At 43.0% G+C, this 18,566-nt stretch overlaps 1 protein-coding gene across 1 annotated transcript in view; it reads left to right on the top strand.

Annotated features, from left to right (window-relative positions):
• Window positions 1-18,566, top strand: part of caskin1 (CASK interacting protein 1) — a 151,733-nt gene that overhangs the window by 76,219 nt on the left and 56,948 nt on the right. Inside the window, 5 exon segments of the mRNA XM_039823944.1 lie at window positions 9,049-9,146; window positions 9,460-9,605; window positions 14,625-14,720; window positions 14,904-15,034; window positions 18,227-18,335. Of these exon segments, the coding sequence (XP_039679878.1) occupies window positions 9,049-9,146; window positions 9,460-9,605; window positions 14,625-14,720; window positions 14,904-15,034; window positions 18,227-18,335 (580 nt within the window).

The following is an 18,566-nucleotide window of genomic DNA, read 5'->3' as shown; positions in this document are numbered from 1 at the left end:
TGACACTATATACAGGGTTCCTTGCAAGACATTGATGTTCATCTGTCAACTGGCCCTCCCTTCACATTCGCTGTAAGATCCACTGGTTCACTTTCATTTACAAGAGCCGTCTTGGCCGATCACCTCCTTACTTAGGTCACCTGCTGCAGCCAAAGTCTGTCACATACAACACCCGGTCCTCACTTCATCTTCAATTAAGCATTCCCAAAACCAACTCTGCCTCTGGTCTCGCATCTTTTCAATCTGCTGCCGCTCGCGACTGGAATGCTCTGCAAAAGATTCTCAAACTGGAAAAACCAATTAGCATTTCATCCTTCAAAACCATCATATCGTCCTTGTTCACGGACATACAGTGCCTTGCAAAAGTATTCGGCCCCCTTGAACGTTTCGACCTTTTGCCACATTTCAGGCCTCAAACATAAAGATATAAAACTGTAATTTTTTGTGAAGAATCAACAACAAGTGGGTCCCAATTATGAAGTGGAACGAAATTCATTGGCTATTTCAAACTTTTTTAACAAATAAAAAACTGAAAAAGTGGTGCAAAATTTATTCAGCCCCTTTACTTTCAGTGCAGCAAACTCTCTCCAGAAGTTCAGTGAGGATCTCTGAATGATCCAATGTTGACCTAAATGACTAATGATGATAAATAGAATCCAGCTGTGTGTAATCAAGTCTCCGTATAAATGCATCTGCTCTGTGATAGTCTCAGAGGTCCGTTTAAAGCGCAGAGAGCATCATGAAGAACAAGGAACACACCAGGCAGGTCCGAGATACTGTTGTGGAGAAGTTTAAAGCCGGATTTGGATACAAAAAGATTTCCCAAGCTTTAAACATCCCAAGGAGCACGGCAAGCGGATAATATTGAAATGGAAGGAGTATCAGACCACTACAAATCTACGAAGACCCGCCGTCCCTCTAAACTTTCAGCTCATACAATGAGAAGACTGATCAGAGATGCAGCCAAGAGGCCCATGATCACTCTGGATGAACTGCAGAGATCTACAGCTGAGGTGGGAGACTCTGTCCATAGGACAACAATCAGTCGTATACTGCACAAATCTGGCCTTTATGGAAGAGTGGCAAGAAGGATAGCCATTTCTTAAAGATATCCATAAAAAGTGTCCTTTAAAGTTTGCCAAAAGCCACCTGGGAGACACACCAAACATGTGGAAGAAGGTGCTGTGGTCAGATGAAACCAAAATCGAACTTTTTGGCAACAATGCAAAACGTTATGTTTGGCGTAAAAGCAACACAGCTCATCACCCTGAACACACCATCCCCACTGTCAAACATGGTGGTGGCAGCATCATGGTTTGGGTCTGTTTTTCTTCAGCAGGGACAGGGAAGATGGTTAAAATTGATGGGAAGATGGATGGAGCCAAATACAGGACCATTCTGGAAGAAAACCTGATGGAGTCTGCAAAAGACCTGAGACTGGGACGGAGATTTGTCTTCCAACAAGACAATGATCCAAAACATAAAGCAAAATCTACAATGGAATGGTTCACAAATAAACATATCCAGGTGTTAGAATGGCCAAGTCAAAGTCCAGACCTGAATCCAAATGGCAGAGGGAGGGTCAAAAACCCCCAAACCGGAACCACGGGGCCCAAAACAACAAAACCCCCACCACGACGAAAACAAAAAGACACACGCGAAAGAGGAGATAATTATGGAAAGAACTGAAAAGTGTCAAAAACCACAAACAAAACCTAGGGGGGGGGGGGGTTGTGGGGGGGAGGGGAGGGGGGGAGGAGGGGGGGGGGGGGAAAAAAAGGGACCCCGCTTAATGGGAAAAGGAGGGGGGGGGGGGAGGGGGGTGGTTTTTTTTTTTTTTTTTTTTTTTTTTAAAATTTTTTTTTTGTTTTTTTTTTTTTTTTTTTTTTTTTTTTTTTTTTTTTTTTTTTGTGTTGGGGGGGGGAGGGGGGGGGGGGGGGGGGGGGGGGGGTGGGGGGGGTTTTTGCTTTTTTTTTTTTTTTTTTTTTTTTTTTTTGTTTTTTTTTTTTTTCTTTTTTTTTTTTTTTTTTTTTTTTTTTTTTTTTTTTTTTTTTTTTTTTTTTTTTTTTTTTTTTTTTTTTTTTTTTTTTTTTTTTTTTTCTTTTTTGCCTTCTTTGTTTGAAAAAAAAAAAAAAAATGGGGGGGGGAAGAATAAAAGGAAAAAAAATGGGGGGGGGGTTGGGGGGGTGGGTGTGGGGGGGGGGGGGGTGGGGGAGGGGGGGGGAGGGGGGGGGGGGGAGGGGGGGGGGGGAGGAGAGGAAAAAGGAGAGGGGAGGGGGGGGGGGGGGGGGGGGGGGGGGGGGGGCACGGGGGGGGGGGGGAGGGGGGGGGGGGGGGGGGGGGGGGGGGGGGGGGGGGTGTGTTTTGGGGGGGGGGGGGGGGGGGGGGGGGGGGGGGGGGGGGGGGGGTGTGTGTGTGTGTGTGTGTGTGTGTGTGTGTGTGTGTGGGGGGGTGGGGGGGGGGGGTGTGTGGGGGGGGGGGGGGGGGGGGGGGGGGGGGGGGGGGGGGGGGGGGGGGGGGGGGGGGGGGGGGGGGGGGGGGGGGGGGGGTTGTGGGTGGGGGGTTGAAAAAAGAGGGGAAAAAGGGGGGGGGGAAAAAAAAAAAAAAAAAAAAAAAAAAAAAAAATAAATGGAGATGCATAAAATGTTGGTCCAGAGACAGTGGAGCAGTGAGGTTTTGGTAAGTTTGGGTTTACTGTGGCTTGCCATGCTTACACTTGACCTTAAACATTACATTTTTCTGCATTGAGTACTTTTACTTTTAATACTTTAAGTATATTTTCCTTATGATAAGTACATACTTTTGCTTCAGTAACATTTTCAATGCAGGACTTTTACTTGTAACAGAGTATGTTTACAGTATGTTGGTATTAGTAATTTTACTTAAAGGTCTTATGACATGCTGCTTTTTGGATGCTTTTATATAGGCCTTAGTGATCCCCTAATACTGTATCTTCTATATATCTATCTAATACTGTAATTCCCGAAATTCAGCCTTGGTGCAGAATTACAAATTTTGGTTCCAAATCGGCCCATCTGAGCTTTCATTTTCTCAAAGGCAGAGCAGGATACCCAGGGCTCGGTTTACACCTATCGCCATTTCAAGCCACTGGGGGACCATAAGCAGGCTGGGGGAACTCATATTAATGTTAAAAGTTTTTGAAATTTTCATGCCATGGGACCTTTAAGTACTGTTAATCAACGAAGCGTTTAATCGGCTAATCATTTCAGCTGGACTTGTATGCCTGTATATTGTTGGGTAGTTTAATTTGTAACAAAACATCCTATTTTATAAACTACATGTGTTAGGTGTGCAAAAATCTTAATTTGTAAAGTAACTAAAGCTGTCAGATGAATATGTGGCTCAGAGGTAGAGTGGTCGCCCCATAACCACAACGTTGGCGGCTCAATCCCGTGCTCCTCTGGGTCCACGTCAAATCAACATGTCAGAGTGTCCTAGAGCAACACACTGAACCCCAAGTTGCTCCCTGGATGCTGTATGTATAGCTGCCCACTGCTCCTAATACTTAGATGGGTTAAATGCAGTAATATAATTCCACTACACTGTACAATTCCACTACACTGTACATAGTAGAAAGTGGCATGAAAAGAGAACACTCAAGTAAAGTACAAGTACCTCAAATTTGTTCTAAAGTACAGTACTTGAGTAAATGCACTTGGTTACATTCCACCACTGGTTACGTACCACTATAGTGTTTAGTTAGAGGGAAAGGGAAGCGAGATGGGGTAAGACATGGAGCTGGGGATCAGCATCAGGTATTGGAAGCAGTAGATGGTAAGAAATGTGGCGGAGGAGTAGAGATGGAAGGAGGCATAATGGAAGAGACCAGAGAGGAAGTACAGGAAGATAAAGAGGACGGAGCTGCGGAGGGAAGTAGTTGAAGGCTGAAGAGGTATGGAGATACGGAGGAAGATGGATAAAGAGAGAGTGAGGAGAGAGAGAGGAGAGGCGGATGTGTGGAGGAGAAAAGGAGAAGAGGGTATAAATGTTGCATGGCAGGTTTTACTACTTGGCAATAGGAAGGGTTTCCCTCCCCGATACATGCACCCTCACTGACACACACACACAGTGCACAGTGCACTCTGCCAGTGCAGCATTGTGTAACGCTATCCCTGTTTTACCCTGGAGGGGCAAACGAGGAGAAGAAGACACAGTCGTCATGGAGATACAATAGTGGGTGATGGAACATGCGCAGAGAGAACGCTCCTCCGTCTGCCTCAGTGTTGGTTGTGCTAAGATGCTTCAACGTGCTGACACCTTCACTTCATATTTTATTTTAAGGTTCGATCACAATTCAGTTCCATTTCTTTTTCCAATGTTGACTCCAACAGTACATGAATACCGGGCTTCAATAGGAATGCTCCCCCCATATTTTGGCCCATTATAGGTTCAAGATTTTGAGATTCAGTATCCTTTATTACCGTAATCCCCCAACGGGGAACTTCACAATGTTGTAGCAGCAAGGGATAGTGCAAAAAAAGTACGAAAAAAAGACACTACAGATAAACAACCAATAAAAAAATATAAGTAAAGTGAATAAAGAGTAAACAGTTGTATCAACAGTATTGCACTAATATGACTTTTTTCCCTAATAAAACATTTCAAACGTTTCAAGGTTGTACATTAAGTACACAGTAATTCGGCCAGTGGTTCCCAACTTGTTGGTCCCAGTTCACTGCAGTGCAGGTCCATTCTGAGTGGCTCAATTTAGTAGCTGTAGTTGCAATAGTGAAATTCTAAAGAGTCAAGGTGATGAAGAAAAGTATATCGGGAAGATAATAGGGAGAGGAGGTAGTGGAGGTTTAGGAAAGAGGAGAGGAAAATAAGGCGACAGTCCAAAGTGCAGGCAGAGAGAAGGAGGAGAAGAGGGAAGGAGCGACGGGTGATGTGGGGTGAATAAACTAGAGCAGGTCACTCTCTGGTATACTGCTCCACACACACACACACACACACACACACACACACACACACACACACACACACACACACACACACACACACACACAAACAAAATACACACATAAAATAGAGATTCAGTAGCTTTCAAGCTGACACAGTGGATGTATTAAAAGAAAGGCTGACACTCATACTGTAAAGCTAGCATCATCTCCATGGTTACAGAACATTCAGGGCTAGATTTATCAAGCCGTTTGCGACTGTTTCCAGGCGCTAATTGGTCGCAAAGACGGACGTAACCGATGCGGGCTATTTAAAAAATCGCAGATTGTCTGCCACATGAGCGAGAAGAGACAAGTTGCGCTTTCAATATGCGTTCGTGGGAGGGTCGTGGGGAAAGTGGGAGTTCCACCCGAAAAGGTGGGAGGATAAGCGCAAAGTGCACCTAATTATATATTCCGTGGTATTTACAAAGACTGTCAGTAAGAGCGCGCCTCTATTCTGCGGGGAAAACTCTCCGCCTCTTAAAAGCAGGTCTAAACCAGCCGCAATCGAGTTTCCTCGTAGACCTTTATGCCGCTGGTGAAATGGCAACAGTAATTTGAGCAAGACGAAGACATAGGCGAGGCTGAAAATATTTTTAACACAAGAATCACACTTTGTCAGTGAACACAACATCATTTAGCGTTACAGATCAAGCAGCCATGCAATATTAGAGTTACTGGAAGAAATCAAAGATGAAATTGAATCTCCCACTCAGCGTTCACATCCCATTCCACCAGTTGTTAAACTCCTCGCTACATTACAAATATTGGCATCAGGATCATTTCAAACAGTCATAGCATCAGCAGTGGGAATATCGCAGTCTGCACTCAGCCATATCATAGCACAAGTACCGCTTTGCTACAGCGCAATTTACGGTATAGTGGGCGGAGAAAGACGCTGATTGCCTGATGGGTGTCAGGGTTGATAAATACTACGCAAAATGTGGAAGCATAGCGTGCGCTATTACCGAACTCGCATAAACAGACGCAGCGCAAACTGCGCTAGTGTTAGTAAATTAGGCCCTATGTATGTCTTTTAGAGCCTGGGTCTGTCCGAGGTTTCTCCCTAAAAGGAAGTTTTTTCCTCGCCACTGTCGCACTAAATGCTTGGTCTTGGGGGAATCACTGGAATTGTTGGGTCTTTGTAAATTATAGAGTGTGGTCTAGACCTACTCTATCTGTAAGGTGTCTTGAGATAACTATTGTTATGATTTGGTACTATAAATAAAATCGAATTTTAGCTATTGGTTGACTCCTAGTTGGGTTCCTGTTTCTATGATACACATTGTTGCGAACATTCCGATCATACTTCTTTCTGTGGTTTGTGTCCTCTTCTTTCTAATCTAGTGGCTTGACCCATGTGAGTTGATTCTGAAAGCAGCGACGAGCGCTCGGGGAACAAAGTGACACGAAGCAGGGTTCAGTTTAATAATGTTCTGACGTTTAATGAAACACAGGGGAGTACAGTATAACAGACAAATGACAGGCTTGAGCGGGTATTGACGTAAGGTAGATAAGAAAGATGTCAGTGGAAACTGGGATGTTGTTCAAGGCTGGTTACAAGAGGAATACGGTGAGCCAGGAAATGAATGTGCTACAAACATGAGTCAAGGTCAGAGCAAAGAGGAGATATCTCCCAATGCACGTAATAAAAAACTAGACATCTGAGAGGAGTTCTTATGGAGAAAATGTTAGAGCAGAGGCGGTTTAAATTCCATTTCAGGCTCTACTCCTTTAGAATAGATGAAGACCGGCGTGTATCTGTTTGAAGATATTAAACAATCTGCATGGTTCTTTTCTGATGTTTTGTTATTTGTATTGTATCCATTAATGTCATAACCACAACCCCGGGGAAACTTAAAGTGATGGTTCGGAGTAATTCACCCTAGGGTCCTTTGCACCATGACCTCGAGCCAAACACCCCCCCAGAAGCTTTTTTCACCTGGGTCTAACACTGGGAGAGTTAGCTAGAGTAGCGTTATCAGCTGAATAGCTTAGTGCAGGGGCTAATGGACCCACGTTTGTATCTTGTAAGTTACCCCACTAATAATGCCCAAAATGATACCAACGTCTACAAGTAGTACAAATAGGTTATGCTCTCATAAAACGATGGATTGGAAAGTTTGTAAGTACACCAGAAGTTTATGAACACTTGCCTGCTCTCTTCAGCTCTCTGTTGCTGCTGCTGCTACCTGCAGTTAGACGAGTGCTTAGGGCTGTCTACAAATTACTACACCGAAAAGAGATACAACAAAAATATTTATTAATTTAATGATTAAATAAGGTAATGTCTCCAAACTTACCTCAATTATTACTTGTCTCCTGCTAGTTATACTACAGCACTTATTTAAAAAAAAAAGTTAAATTAATAGATATTTTTGTTGCATCTCTTTTCGGTGTTGTAATTTGTAGACGGCCCTAAGCACTCGTCTTACAGCAGCAACAACAACAGCAGAGAGCAGAAGCCAGCAGGCAAGAGTTATTTACATAACCTTCTGGTGTACTTACAAACTTTACAATCCATCGTTTTATGAGAGCATAACCTATTTGTACTACTTGTAGACGTTTGGTATCATTTTGGGCATTATTAGTGGGGTAACTTACAAGATACAAACGTGGGTCCATTAGCCCCTGCGCTAAGCTATTCAGCTGATAACGCTACTCTAGCTAACTCTTCCAATGTTAGACCCAGGTGAAAAAAGCTTCTGGGGGGGTGTTTGGCTCGAGGTCATGGTGCAAAGGACCCTAGGGTGAATTACTCCGAACCATCACTTTAATATTATCGTTATGTCTAGGATTTCAACAGGGTTTCCCTTTACTCTCGCATTTGAAGTTTCAGAAGCTACACGCTAATCTGCCAGTTCTGCGTCGGGGGTTGCTTTGCATCGCGCTGCGTTTCACCGCCGCAACGCTAGGGGGGGGGTGATAAGTCTGAGGTTATTTGCGAGGTGTCTGCCAGCCAGTTTATGTTATGTTAGCAAGCACACTTCAGCACAACTGCCCACAAAGTACTGCTTGCTGGCGAAGTGCTAATTTCAAAACGTTACTGACATATAGACACTTTACAAACGGATAACCCCGTCATTGTAACCAAACTATGTCTGAGTTTATTTGCTGATAAAGCTGATGTCATTAGGCTGCTTGAAACACCGACTATCAACACACAGCCAGAACAAAGTAGACCGATCACAGTCCTTGCGGTCTGCGTCGCCTCGACGCAAAGTTACACATTTTTGGAGGTGCACGTCGAGCTACGGAAGAGGGCTCGGTGGGGGGTTTCGCGGCGACGCAGAGGGGTCTGCGGGGGTACGCCGTCATTTCGACGCAGACGCTTAAATCAGCCTTAAGAATTAAATGGCTTACTTTTTGTCCTCTGGCTCCGCTGACAACACATCCTATCCTCTACTGACCGCTTTAAACCAATCCCAACTGATTAGGAGCAGTCGACAGCAGCTATGTTCCGGCGCCCAGGGACCAACACCATTTGTAATGCCATGGTACGTATGTTTTTATGGTGGGAGGAAACCGGAGCTCCCGGAGGAAACCCACGGGGAGAAAATGCCAGTAACCCAGTACTCAGCGGTGCCCGCCTGCTGTGGACAGTACTGCTAACCACTGAGCCACTGTGACGGGCCGCAAACCTAACTTGCCACCTTAGCAATGTGGGTCATCACTCTGAGGTTGAAACCCTCATAAAGATGTCTGTGAAGGCAAACAGCGGAGAGTCGTAGAGAGGAGGAAGGTGACACATGTCACTGTTGATATGAGTCAGATAGGTGTGTATTAGCAAGACTAAGAAAAGGATTTTATGTGTGTCTTTGCGTGCATTTCCGTATATTCGCCTGGCACACACACACACACACACACACACACACACACACACACACACACACACACACACACACACAAGCACACACTGTATTCTTTACATAATATAATACCCTTCCTCTTGTGCATTATTTTCCATCTCCCACCATCCCATCTCTCCCTTAGCTTCTAATCCTCTGCTATTAAATCTATTTGTCATGCTAAGCTTTGCTATTATCACCGACGTGTGTGTGTGTGTGTGTGTGTGTGTGTACTATAGGTTTTCTCCGCTGCATCATGCGGCGCTCAATGGGAACCTGGAGCTTATCACTCTGCTGCTGGAGTCACAGGCTGCTGTCGACATCAGAGACCAGAAAGGTGAGGGGGAAATGGCACACACACACACACACACACACACACACACACACACACACCTCTGCACACACAGGCTCAGCTGTCGTTTGTGTCTTTGATAATTATGTGACTATAGCGGCAGGGTAATTTACTGCTGGGTAATTGATCTGCACAATAATCAGAGATACTCATTTTTGCATCCACACACTCTGACACACACACACACACACACACACACACACAACACACACACACAGACATAAATCCTCACTGATCAATAATAATATAAATCTCTGTGTTCTTGCTGTGTTCACACTGTGTGTTTCTGTGTGCGCAGGTATGCGGCCGCTGCACTACGCAGCGTGGCAGGGGAAGGCGGAGCCTATGAAGATGCTGCTGAAGTCCGGTTCATCTGTCAACGGCCAATCAGATGAAGGACAGATTCCTCTCCACCTGGCAGCACAGCACGGCCACTACGACGTGGTGAGTGATAGCAGTTCTCCCAAAAACAGAGATCAAAGTGGAGCTTCAGGCAAGAACACGAAGGTTTTTTTTTTGCCACCCAGATCAGATGATCATTAGCTGATTTCCCTGTATACTAACCACACATGAGTCAAAAACAAGCCATCTGTCATAACTCATATGTAATTCAGCATCCTATTGTTCTGAAATAGTAAAATGGGCAGAAGCTAAAAGGATTTATTGTTAGTAGAGATTGTTGGCACCTTTATAGCAGCTATAATCAAATGTTTACAATGGAATGTGAAAGGGCCCTTATGCAGTGACAGACCCTCGCAGAATTATTACCCAACTCTTCTGTTGCTCGCGGTTTTACAGAGCTGTGTCTTTCAGTTCATTGTTTGGGTTTTCTGGTCCATAATCTTACTGTTTTAGTTCACTCTTACTGCTCTGATGGCTGCTTTCAGCTATAAAAAGTATCTAAACCCCCCACTGTAGCCTACACTACCTGCCCAGCACCAAACAGCAGATAGACACAGTTAGCAACTAGCTAAAATAAGCAATATTTCCCTCAGGAGTTGGCAGAGACCAAAAACAGAGCTAAATAAGAGTGAAAATTGGACATTCATCAGTTGGCCACAGACACGACTCCAAATGAATGCTAATGTAGCTCTGTATCTGTTTGCTTACATGTTTACACATCGATTTTAAAAATTGTTATGCCAGTGTTGTGTTAATACCTTGTTTCTGCTGCCCCAAGTGGCCAACTTATTGTACAGTTATTGCAAGTTGAACATACATGTAGCCTGATAATAAGACTGAAATGCCCCTTTTTTGTTACTTCACAATTCCATGTTCACCGTTTTTCGTCGCTAGGTACTTTAGCTACGTAATGTAGCTGCTATATAGGAGGATGACATCTCCATTCTTAAAGCCCCTACACAGCTGTAATCCACCCATGCAGGCGTTTTCACTTACTTTGCATCAGTGTTATTAGGTACACCTGTGTTTTACCTGTTGTGACAAGTCAAAATGTCTGCTGTGAAAAAGGATCGCTGCACAAATACGAGATTCATAGATCTGGACAGGGCCGTATAGTCAAGTCCAAGACCAGGACTAGTCGAGACCGAGTCCAAAACGGTTTGAGTCCAAGTCAAGAGAAAGGTTGAGTCCAAATGAGAGACAGTCAAGACCGAGAAAGAAAAGCTCAAATTAGGCCACATTACTTTAAGTACAATTAACAGTTTCACTTAAGCCTAAGTCACATAAAGCTGAAGTGCAACTTTACAAATTAGATGTTGGGTCTTTTTATTCTGGTGTAACAAGAACATTCTGGACTACTGATGGAAAATGTAACAAATAACAAGCAATACAGGTGTCATTAAAAAACGGACATGTTACCAGTCTTGAACTTATTACTTGTCCTGAAGAAAAAGTGCTCGCTGACTGTCTGTGGCCAAAATGAAACTGATAGATGCCTGTTGATTGAGGTATATGACGCAGCCAGGCCTATACCGAGGACCAATGTCAATGTCCGTTGTAGATGGATTTTGCATTAAAGTAATACCTGTTTTCTGAACAAGCACACTTCATCAATGGTGTTGTTTTGAAAGAGGAAGTTACTTTAGAAAAAAAAAGTTTACAGTGCTCTAGAATATACTTTAGAATATTTGGCGAGTCCAATGACCGAGACAAGTTCAAGTCCAAATACCAATGAGTCTAAGACAAGTCTGAGACAATAGAAAACAACTCATGTACTGGATCTGGAATCAGGTTGCCTTTAACTTTACTCTTAAGGCCTGGACACACAGAGGCGATAATCGGCCGTTGGACAGTCTGGCGAGGTCAGTGACTCGAGTCTGTTCGGTGTGTTCCGTGCTGTCGTCCGTCCGAGGAGCCGTCGTCCTTCATTTTGGCCGATTTGACATGTATAATTGGCGGGGCGGACACTGCTGGCAGTTGGACTCAAATGACCCATCTGATTGGTAGAGTGCTAACCTGGAAACGGGGAGCGGAATGAGCGTGACTAGAGGCTCTCAAAATCTGACGAAAATCTTTTAAACTGACCTTTGTCGATCTGAAATGAAGACAGATTCAGCACGGCCTATTTCTCGCTTAAAATGTTTTCAGAAACATGTTTCAGTGAACTATTTTAGTACAATGTGAGATCGTATTCTGAACGTGACTTTGAATTTCCAGGGAACCAGACCCACGTGACGCGTTCGTCCAATCAGCTGCCAGTTTAAATTTTTTGGGCGACGATACTGATTAGCGTTGCCTGCTGTTATGGAGACGTATTACGTCTCGTCGCTTCGGTCTGTTTCGAGGCTCTTTTTTGACCAACTCAGGGAGACTGAACAGCCCCACAGCCTTTTCTGCCGACGTTTGGCCGTCGGCTCTGTGTGTCTGGGCCTTTACGTTCATCACTTATGTCTTGTTCTTATCTAGTGAATGCAATGGTCCCTGCCATATACATAGTGCCCATTTTTCCTATTTACAAAAATAATAAAAAAAAAGACTATGTAAGAAACACGAGTTAGGAAACAAAACGAAACAGGGTAAATACAGAGGCTTTTCCAGCTAACAAAAAACTATGAGGGGAAACGCTGCAGTGCTGCTGCAGGCTTGCCGAAGCAACAACAATGAAATATAGCAGACTACAGCAGCTGACATACCCTGGAGGAGGGCGACTCTCAGCATCCACTGGCTCCAACACTGAAGAACCCCTGCTTCTGTTTGATTAAATAACCATGATTTATACAGGGTGCTCCCAGTGTGCAAGGGCAAACAAATCAAATATTACAAAACCTGAAACAGACCACAGATTAAAAACATGAATCATTTAACATCCAGCAAGGCACAGACAAGATTTGAGAGGCATTTGCTTTAACAAGTATGGCGAGACATTTTTTTTTTTTTATCTGAGACGAGGGAATCTAATTTTTGTCTTTTCCTCCTAATTTGTTCCATTTTTAAGGTGCATTAGAAAGCACAATGCACTTATCCCTCTGGTGGGGAATTATCCCTCTTAGTCTTTTACCGCTTTAACCAAGCTTGTCCTTTTACTTGATGTCGCCGTGCTCCTCTAAGGGCGTTATACAGGGACATGCTGCCGGGCCTACAGGGATGGGTTCTTTTTAAGGCTGCATTCACACATGCTGCTGCGGTCCTCAGACGGTCCGGCGAAATTGCAGGTCTTTCCATTCGTTTTGAATGGGGGGAGTGTGTTTAGGCTGCGGCGGGGGGCTGCCGCAGGGGGGAGAGGGAAAAAAAAACATAGCGGGCTGCGGCGAAAAGTTGAGACCGATTCAACTTTTGGAGAAACGCAACTCGCCGTCACCCTGCGGCAGTGGTGGAATGTAACTAAGTACATTTACTCAAGTACTGTACTAAGGTACAAATTTGAGGTACTTGTACTTTACTTGAGTCTTTGCTTTTCATGCCCCTTTCTACTTCTACTCGGCTAGATTTCAGAGAGAAATATTGTACTTTTTACTCCACTACATTAACCTGACAGTTTTAGTTAGTAGATACTTTACAAATTAAGATTTTATGCACACAAAACACATGTAGTTTATGAAATATTATGTTTTATTATAAATTACACTGCCCAACAATGAGATAGGCCTACAAGTCCAACTGAAACGATTAGCCAGTTAAACACTTAGTTGATTAACAGAACTGTTTGGATCGTTTCCAGACTTGTTATGCAATTGTATTATTGAAAAAAGGTTCAGGGTTTAGGTAGGGGGGGAACAGATCTCGACGGGGAAACAGAATTGATACAACCCCCTAACTAAATTAGGGACTAAAACTACAACTACAACTCCATCCAGCTCTGACTCATTACCTCATTGTGGTAAGCACACATATTACACATTGAATCAATGTTCTGATTTATCATACAATGATGTTTAAAGACACTTAGATGGAAATAAACAGAGTATTAATGTGTGTGCTGATGTGTTTGTCTGCCCAGCCCGTCATTTCTGAGGACATCTGTAGTGCTTTGGATTTTTAACAGGGCGTGACACGTTTTCTGAGCAAGCATGTGTGTTTTGTGTAATGCGTGTGTCTTTGGAACTGCTTGTGTTTGTGAATGCATTGCATAATTGTGCTTTTTTTTTTTTTATCCTTGCAATTTGTTTGTGTTGGGAGGGAGCACTGCTGCCTGACAGCAAGAAGGCAGTGGGTTCAAATCTGAAATCTGCAGGCCGTCTGGGGCATTTCTGTGTGGCATTCGTTATACGTATGTCATGTTGGTTGCAGAGAGTGTTGAAGTTTTTCAAAGGCAAACTTAAAACCTCCCTTTTTATAAACAACTTATTTAATTCATTTTCTTCATCGATCTACTTATAGTCTATTTTTTATTTTTTATTTATATGTAGTTTGTTATAGTTAGTTTTATAACTTTTTTTATTCTACTTATTTACTATATTATTATTCTACTATATTATATTTATTTATTTTTACAATCTACAGTTTATATTCTATAGTATATATTTAAGTATCTTTTGGTTTTTCTACAGTTTATATTCTATAGTATATATTTAAGTATCTTTTGCTTTTTCAGTGTCATGCCTGTGAGGTTTCCTCACTGATGATGGCGTTTCCTCAGCTCAGTTCAGCTGGGGGTCCTATTTTTAAGGATTGAAATCGATTTAGGGGTGGGTGGGTGGGTAGGTGAATGGTGCTGGGGTGATAATGTGTTATGTGTGTATAGCTGTGTGTGTGTGTGTGTGTGGGGGGGGCACTTTGTGCTACATGTAAATGTATGAAAAGTGCTATAACAATAAAGTCTGTTTATTTTCTTCTGGTGTCTTTGGTTACATCCCACAAAGTCCAAAAGAAATGCAGGTTAGCTGTTCTCACTAGGCCCCACCCGTGTTAGTTGCTGTAGAAGCCAGCGGAACAGAAGGTAGCCAGGGTGTGACGTTTGGCTCTCTGCCAAGACGTGGTATGGATTTTTTTTAATATCTCTTGTTTTTTTTTCTCATGTGTCGGTGGGTGTTTGCTTTGTGTGTGTGTGTTTCCTGTCTCCAGTCGGAGATGCTGCTGCAGCACCAGTCCAACCCGTGTATTGTGGACAACGCAGGCAAAACACCTCTGGACCTGGCCTGTGAGTTCGGCAGAGTTGGGGTAAGAACCTACGCTTTTAGACCTTTTTTTTTCAAAAACCGCAGCACCTGAAGACAATCGGCGGAAATGATCAGATGTGTTCCGTGTGTGTGTGTGTGTGTGTGTGTGTGTGTGTGTGTGTGTGTGTGTGTGTGTGTGTGTGTGTGTGTGTGTGTGTGTGTGTGTGTTTTTTGTTGTGTGTAGGTGGTCCAGTTGTTGCTGTCCAGTAATATGTGTGCTGCTTTGCTGGAGCCCAAAAAAGGAGACACCACCGACCCCAACGGGACGTCTCCTCTCCACCTGGCTGCCAAGAACGGACACATAGACATCATCAGGTACGCGCGCACACACACACACACACACACACACACACACACACACACACACACACACACACACACACACACACACACCATTTCAAATAAATCACTGGGTTTAAAGTCCTCCTGAGCGTGCAGAAAACAGATATGTACTGTAACACAACAGGGGGACAATTTGATCCAATTAAGTGAAGGAATAATTGGGTTGTCATACAGCGAGAGACGATGCATCAGTCAGCTACTCCTAAATAAGTTTTACAGTAAGACTGGATAGACTGCAGATCTGCATGATGGCACTCCTCTGTCACGCTAAATGTCAAGTCATTATAATCTCATCTCGAAGGGGATGTGCGTCCAATTTGTGTTTGTTTGTTTTTTGCAAAAGAGCATCATGGCAAAGTGACTTTTGTTGCCGTGGTGATGTCAGCATTCGGCACAAAGCTTCGGGATGAAAGATCCCCCAGCAGAACGGTGTGCCATGGAAAATAAACACACACCACAAAGTCTATTTTTACTCTAATTTTTAAGTAACTCTGGGCTGTGTGTGTGTGTGTGTGTGTGCGTGCGTGCGTGCGTGCGTGCGTGCGTGCGTGCGTGCGTGTGTGTGTGTGTGTCTGTCGGTACATGGCTTTGTTTGCCTGGCAGACGCAGACATAGACGCCAAGGGAAGCAGGGAGAGACTGAAAGATCAGAGAAGACTGTGACTGAGGGAAGACAAGACAGAAGGAGAGACAGGGAGAGAAAAATAAAGAGAGAGAGAGATAGAGAGAGAGAAAGCGAGAAAATAAAGCCTGTCATAGTTGATTGAGTAGAGCATGCCTCTCTAGAAGTGACACTGATAAATGATGATCATTAGGCAGGGCCAGCAGTCTGTGAAAGACACACACATGCACACACACACACACACACACACACACATACACACACATACACACAGTTAAAGGAAAAATGTAAGGTGTTTGTTACGGCTTTTTTTTTTTTACTGTACTTCCTGTCATCTGATCTTTTAACCTTCAACCTGTCATTTAAAGTATAAGGCTGGTGATGTTCTAATACATTAAAATACCAAATTGGTGTTTTAAAGGGTTAGTCTGGATTCACCAGAGTAACAGAATAAGACAAATTAACCAGACGAGGCAGCAGTAGACAGCAACTCTCGTTTTCTGAGAGGTAAAATTCTAATTAGATTTAATTAATTAGAGTCTGGTAGCTTTGACAACAGCATAGATGTATATAACGTCGTAATGGGCTTTCTGACAGCAAGGTAAAGAGGTGAAATTATTCTAAATATAGCGTACACGTAAGCTAATATAGATTTTTTTTTTAGCTGCTGCCTCCATCCACAGCAGTACATTGCTTAGTTTCCGTGTCAGTACTCCTGTCTGTTTCTCCAAACTGTGGGCATGCTGACCTCCATCTACTGCAGGTTATACACTGACTATACATACAGTATCTCACAAAAGTGAGTACACCCCTCACATTCTAGTAAATATTTCATTATATCTTTTAATGGGACAACACTGAAGAAATTACACTTTGCTACAATGTAAAGTATTAAGTTTACAGCTTGTATAACAGTGTAAATGTGCTGTCCCCTCAAAATAACTCAACATACAGCCATTAATGTCTAAACTGCTGGCAACAAAAGTAAGTACACCCCTATGTTAAATTCCCATAGAGGCAGGCAGATTTTTATTTTTAAAGACCAGTTATTTCATGGATCCAGGATACTATGGATCCTGATAAAGTTCCCTTGGCCTTTGGAATTAAAATAGCCCCACATCATCACATGCCCTTCACCATACCATGGGGTACTTTCCATAAAATCATCTCTCAATGCAAATCAACAATAACATTAATGGCAGTGTGTTGAGTTATTTTGAGGGGACAGCACATTTACACTGTTATACAAGCTGTACACTTAATACTTTACATTGTAGCAGTTTGAAAGTGTCATTTCTTCAATGTTGTCCCATTAAAAGATATAATGAAATATTTACTAAAATGTGATGGGTGTACTCACTTTTGTGAGAAACTGTATTTACCTCAGGGTTTCCCCCAGAAAAGTTGTTAAGCCCGTGGCAAGTGTCTTCTTTTTTTTTCGACGAGGGCACAGCTGGGGCCAGTCACAGACTGATGGCAGCATTAATCTAGAGCTCAATAGTTTCTTTAATAATCATTTACAGAATTGAGAAATTGAGAATTTATTAAAGCTATAAGACAGATTCCATAGGGCCCTACATTAAGTCGATGCTAAAAGCTAACTGGAGATTTGAAAATATGGCTACATCTAAGTTTTAAGCCGTGCCATTTTACTGTACCTGTCGTTTAAAAATATTCTTAAAAGTACATTCAAAAAAGATTCCCAGTGGCTCACGCCTGGTGGGGGGTGACTTAAGCCCAGTGGGCCACCAGTAGGTCTGCATGATTCGGGAAAAAATATGAATCCCGATTTTTTTAGCTTAGAATTGATATCACGATTCTCTGCCACAATTTATTTTTCTCACGAAGTGTAATGTTTATCGCACACATGAACCATGACAAAACAAAACAAATTGGCAGTACCAAACGTAGATTTTTTTGGCACCTATAGCACATTGTGCATCACCACAAGCCTGTAAACCTAGAGGCTTCGGTGAATAAAGTAGGCTACCAAAAATAGTGACATATAACACATTGAACTAAATATGGCCCTGATACAGGCTCTATCTGAGCTCCTTGAACATGTCTTAACATAATTAAAACATGTCAATGTCAAATGCTTTCAATAAATTAATTGAAGGAGAAAAATAATAAAAATAAATTGCGAACAGGGGTGAATCGAGATCGCAATTTTATAACGATTTACCGTGCAGGCCTAGCCACAAGGCTTGCAAAACACTGGGGGAAACCCTGTACCTCATACAACCCCACTTCAAGAAATCTACTATCCTTTTAAGAGAACTATAGAGTAATACCAGTCATTTCATTTAAATCAGGAGCAGTATACCATGCTTCACTTTATATTTCTGTCTTTCTCCAGTCATTTAATTCAGCAAGATAAAGCAAATTAAGATTTTTTTTTATCTCTTAATGTTTTTCTTGTTTTTCTCTCCTAATCCTGTGTATCCTTTGACACCTCTCTCTTTCTCCCCCTCTCTCCTCTTCATACCGTTACCCTTTCTCTCTCTCTCCCCCCTCACCCCCCCGCTCTGCCCCTGCTGTCAGACTGTTGATCCAGGCAGGTATCGACATCAACAGACAGACCAAAGCGGGCACTGCCCTGCATGAAGCTGCCTTGTGTGGCAAGACCGAGGCAGTGAGACTCCTGCTGGAAGTAAGTGGAACTTTACTGAAAAACTTTCTAGCACGGACAATTACAGGAGGCCAAAACCTCCCCTGAATGGGAACTTCTGTCTGCAGCTACTGTAATTTACTTACTATATCTGTGACAGTAACACTCACAAGGTGGCATAAAAAGGGGAGCCATTTTCTATTTCCATAAAATTACAATAAAACAAATTGATCTTTTGTCATAACAACAAGGCTGCCTGTTTTCTGTGATGAA

This window comes from Perca fluviatilis, chromosome 15 (assembly GCF_010015445.1).
Source record: "Perca fluviatilis chromosome 15, GENO_Pfluv_1.0, whole genome shotgun sequence".
Classification (NCBI taxonomy): Eukaryota; Metazoa; Chordata; class Actinopteri; order Perciformes; family Percidae; genus Perca; species Perca fluviatilis.
Note: the sequence above shows the minus strand (reverse complement) of the source record. Positions and strands in the feature narration are given on the sequence as shown.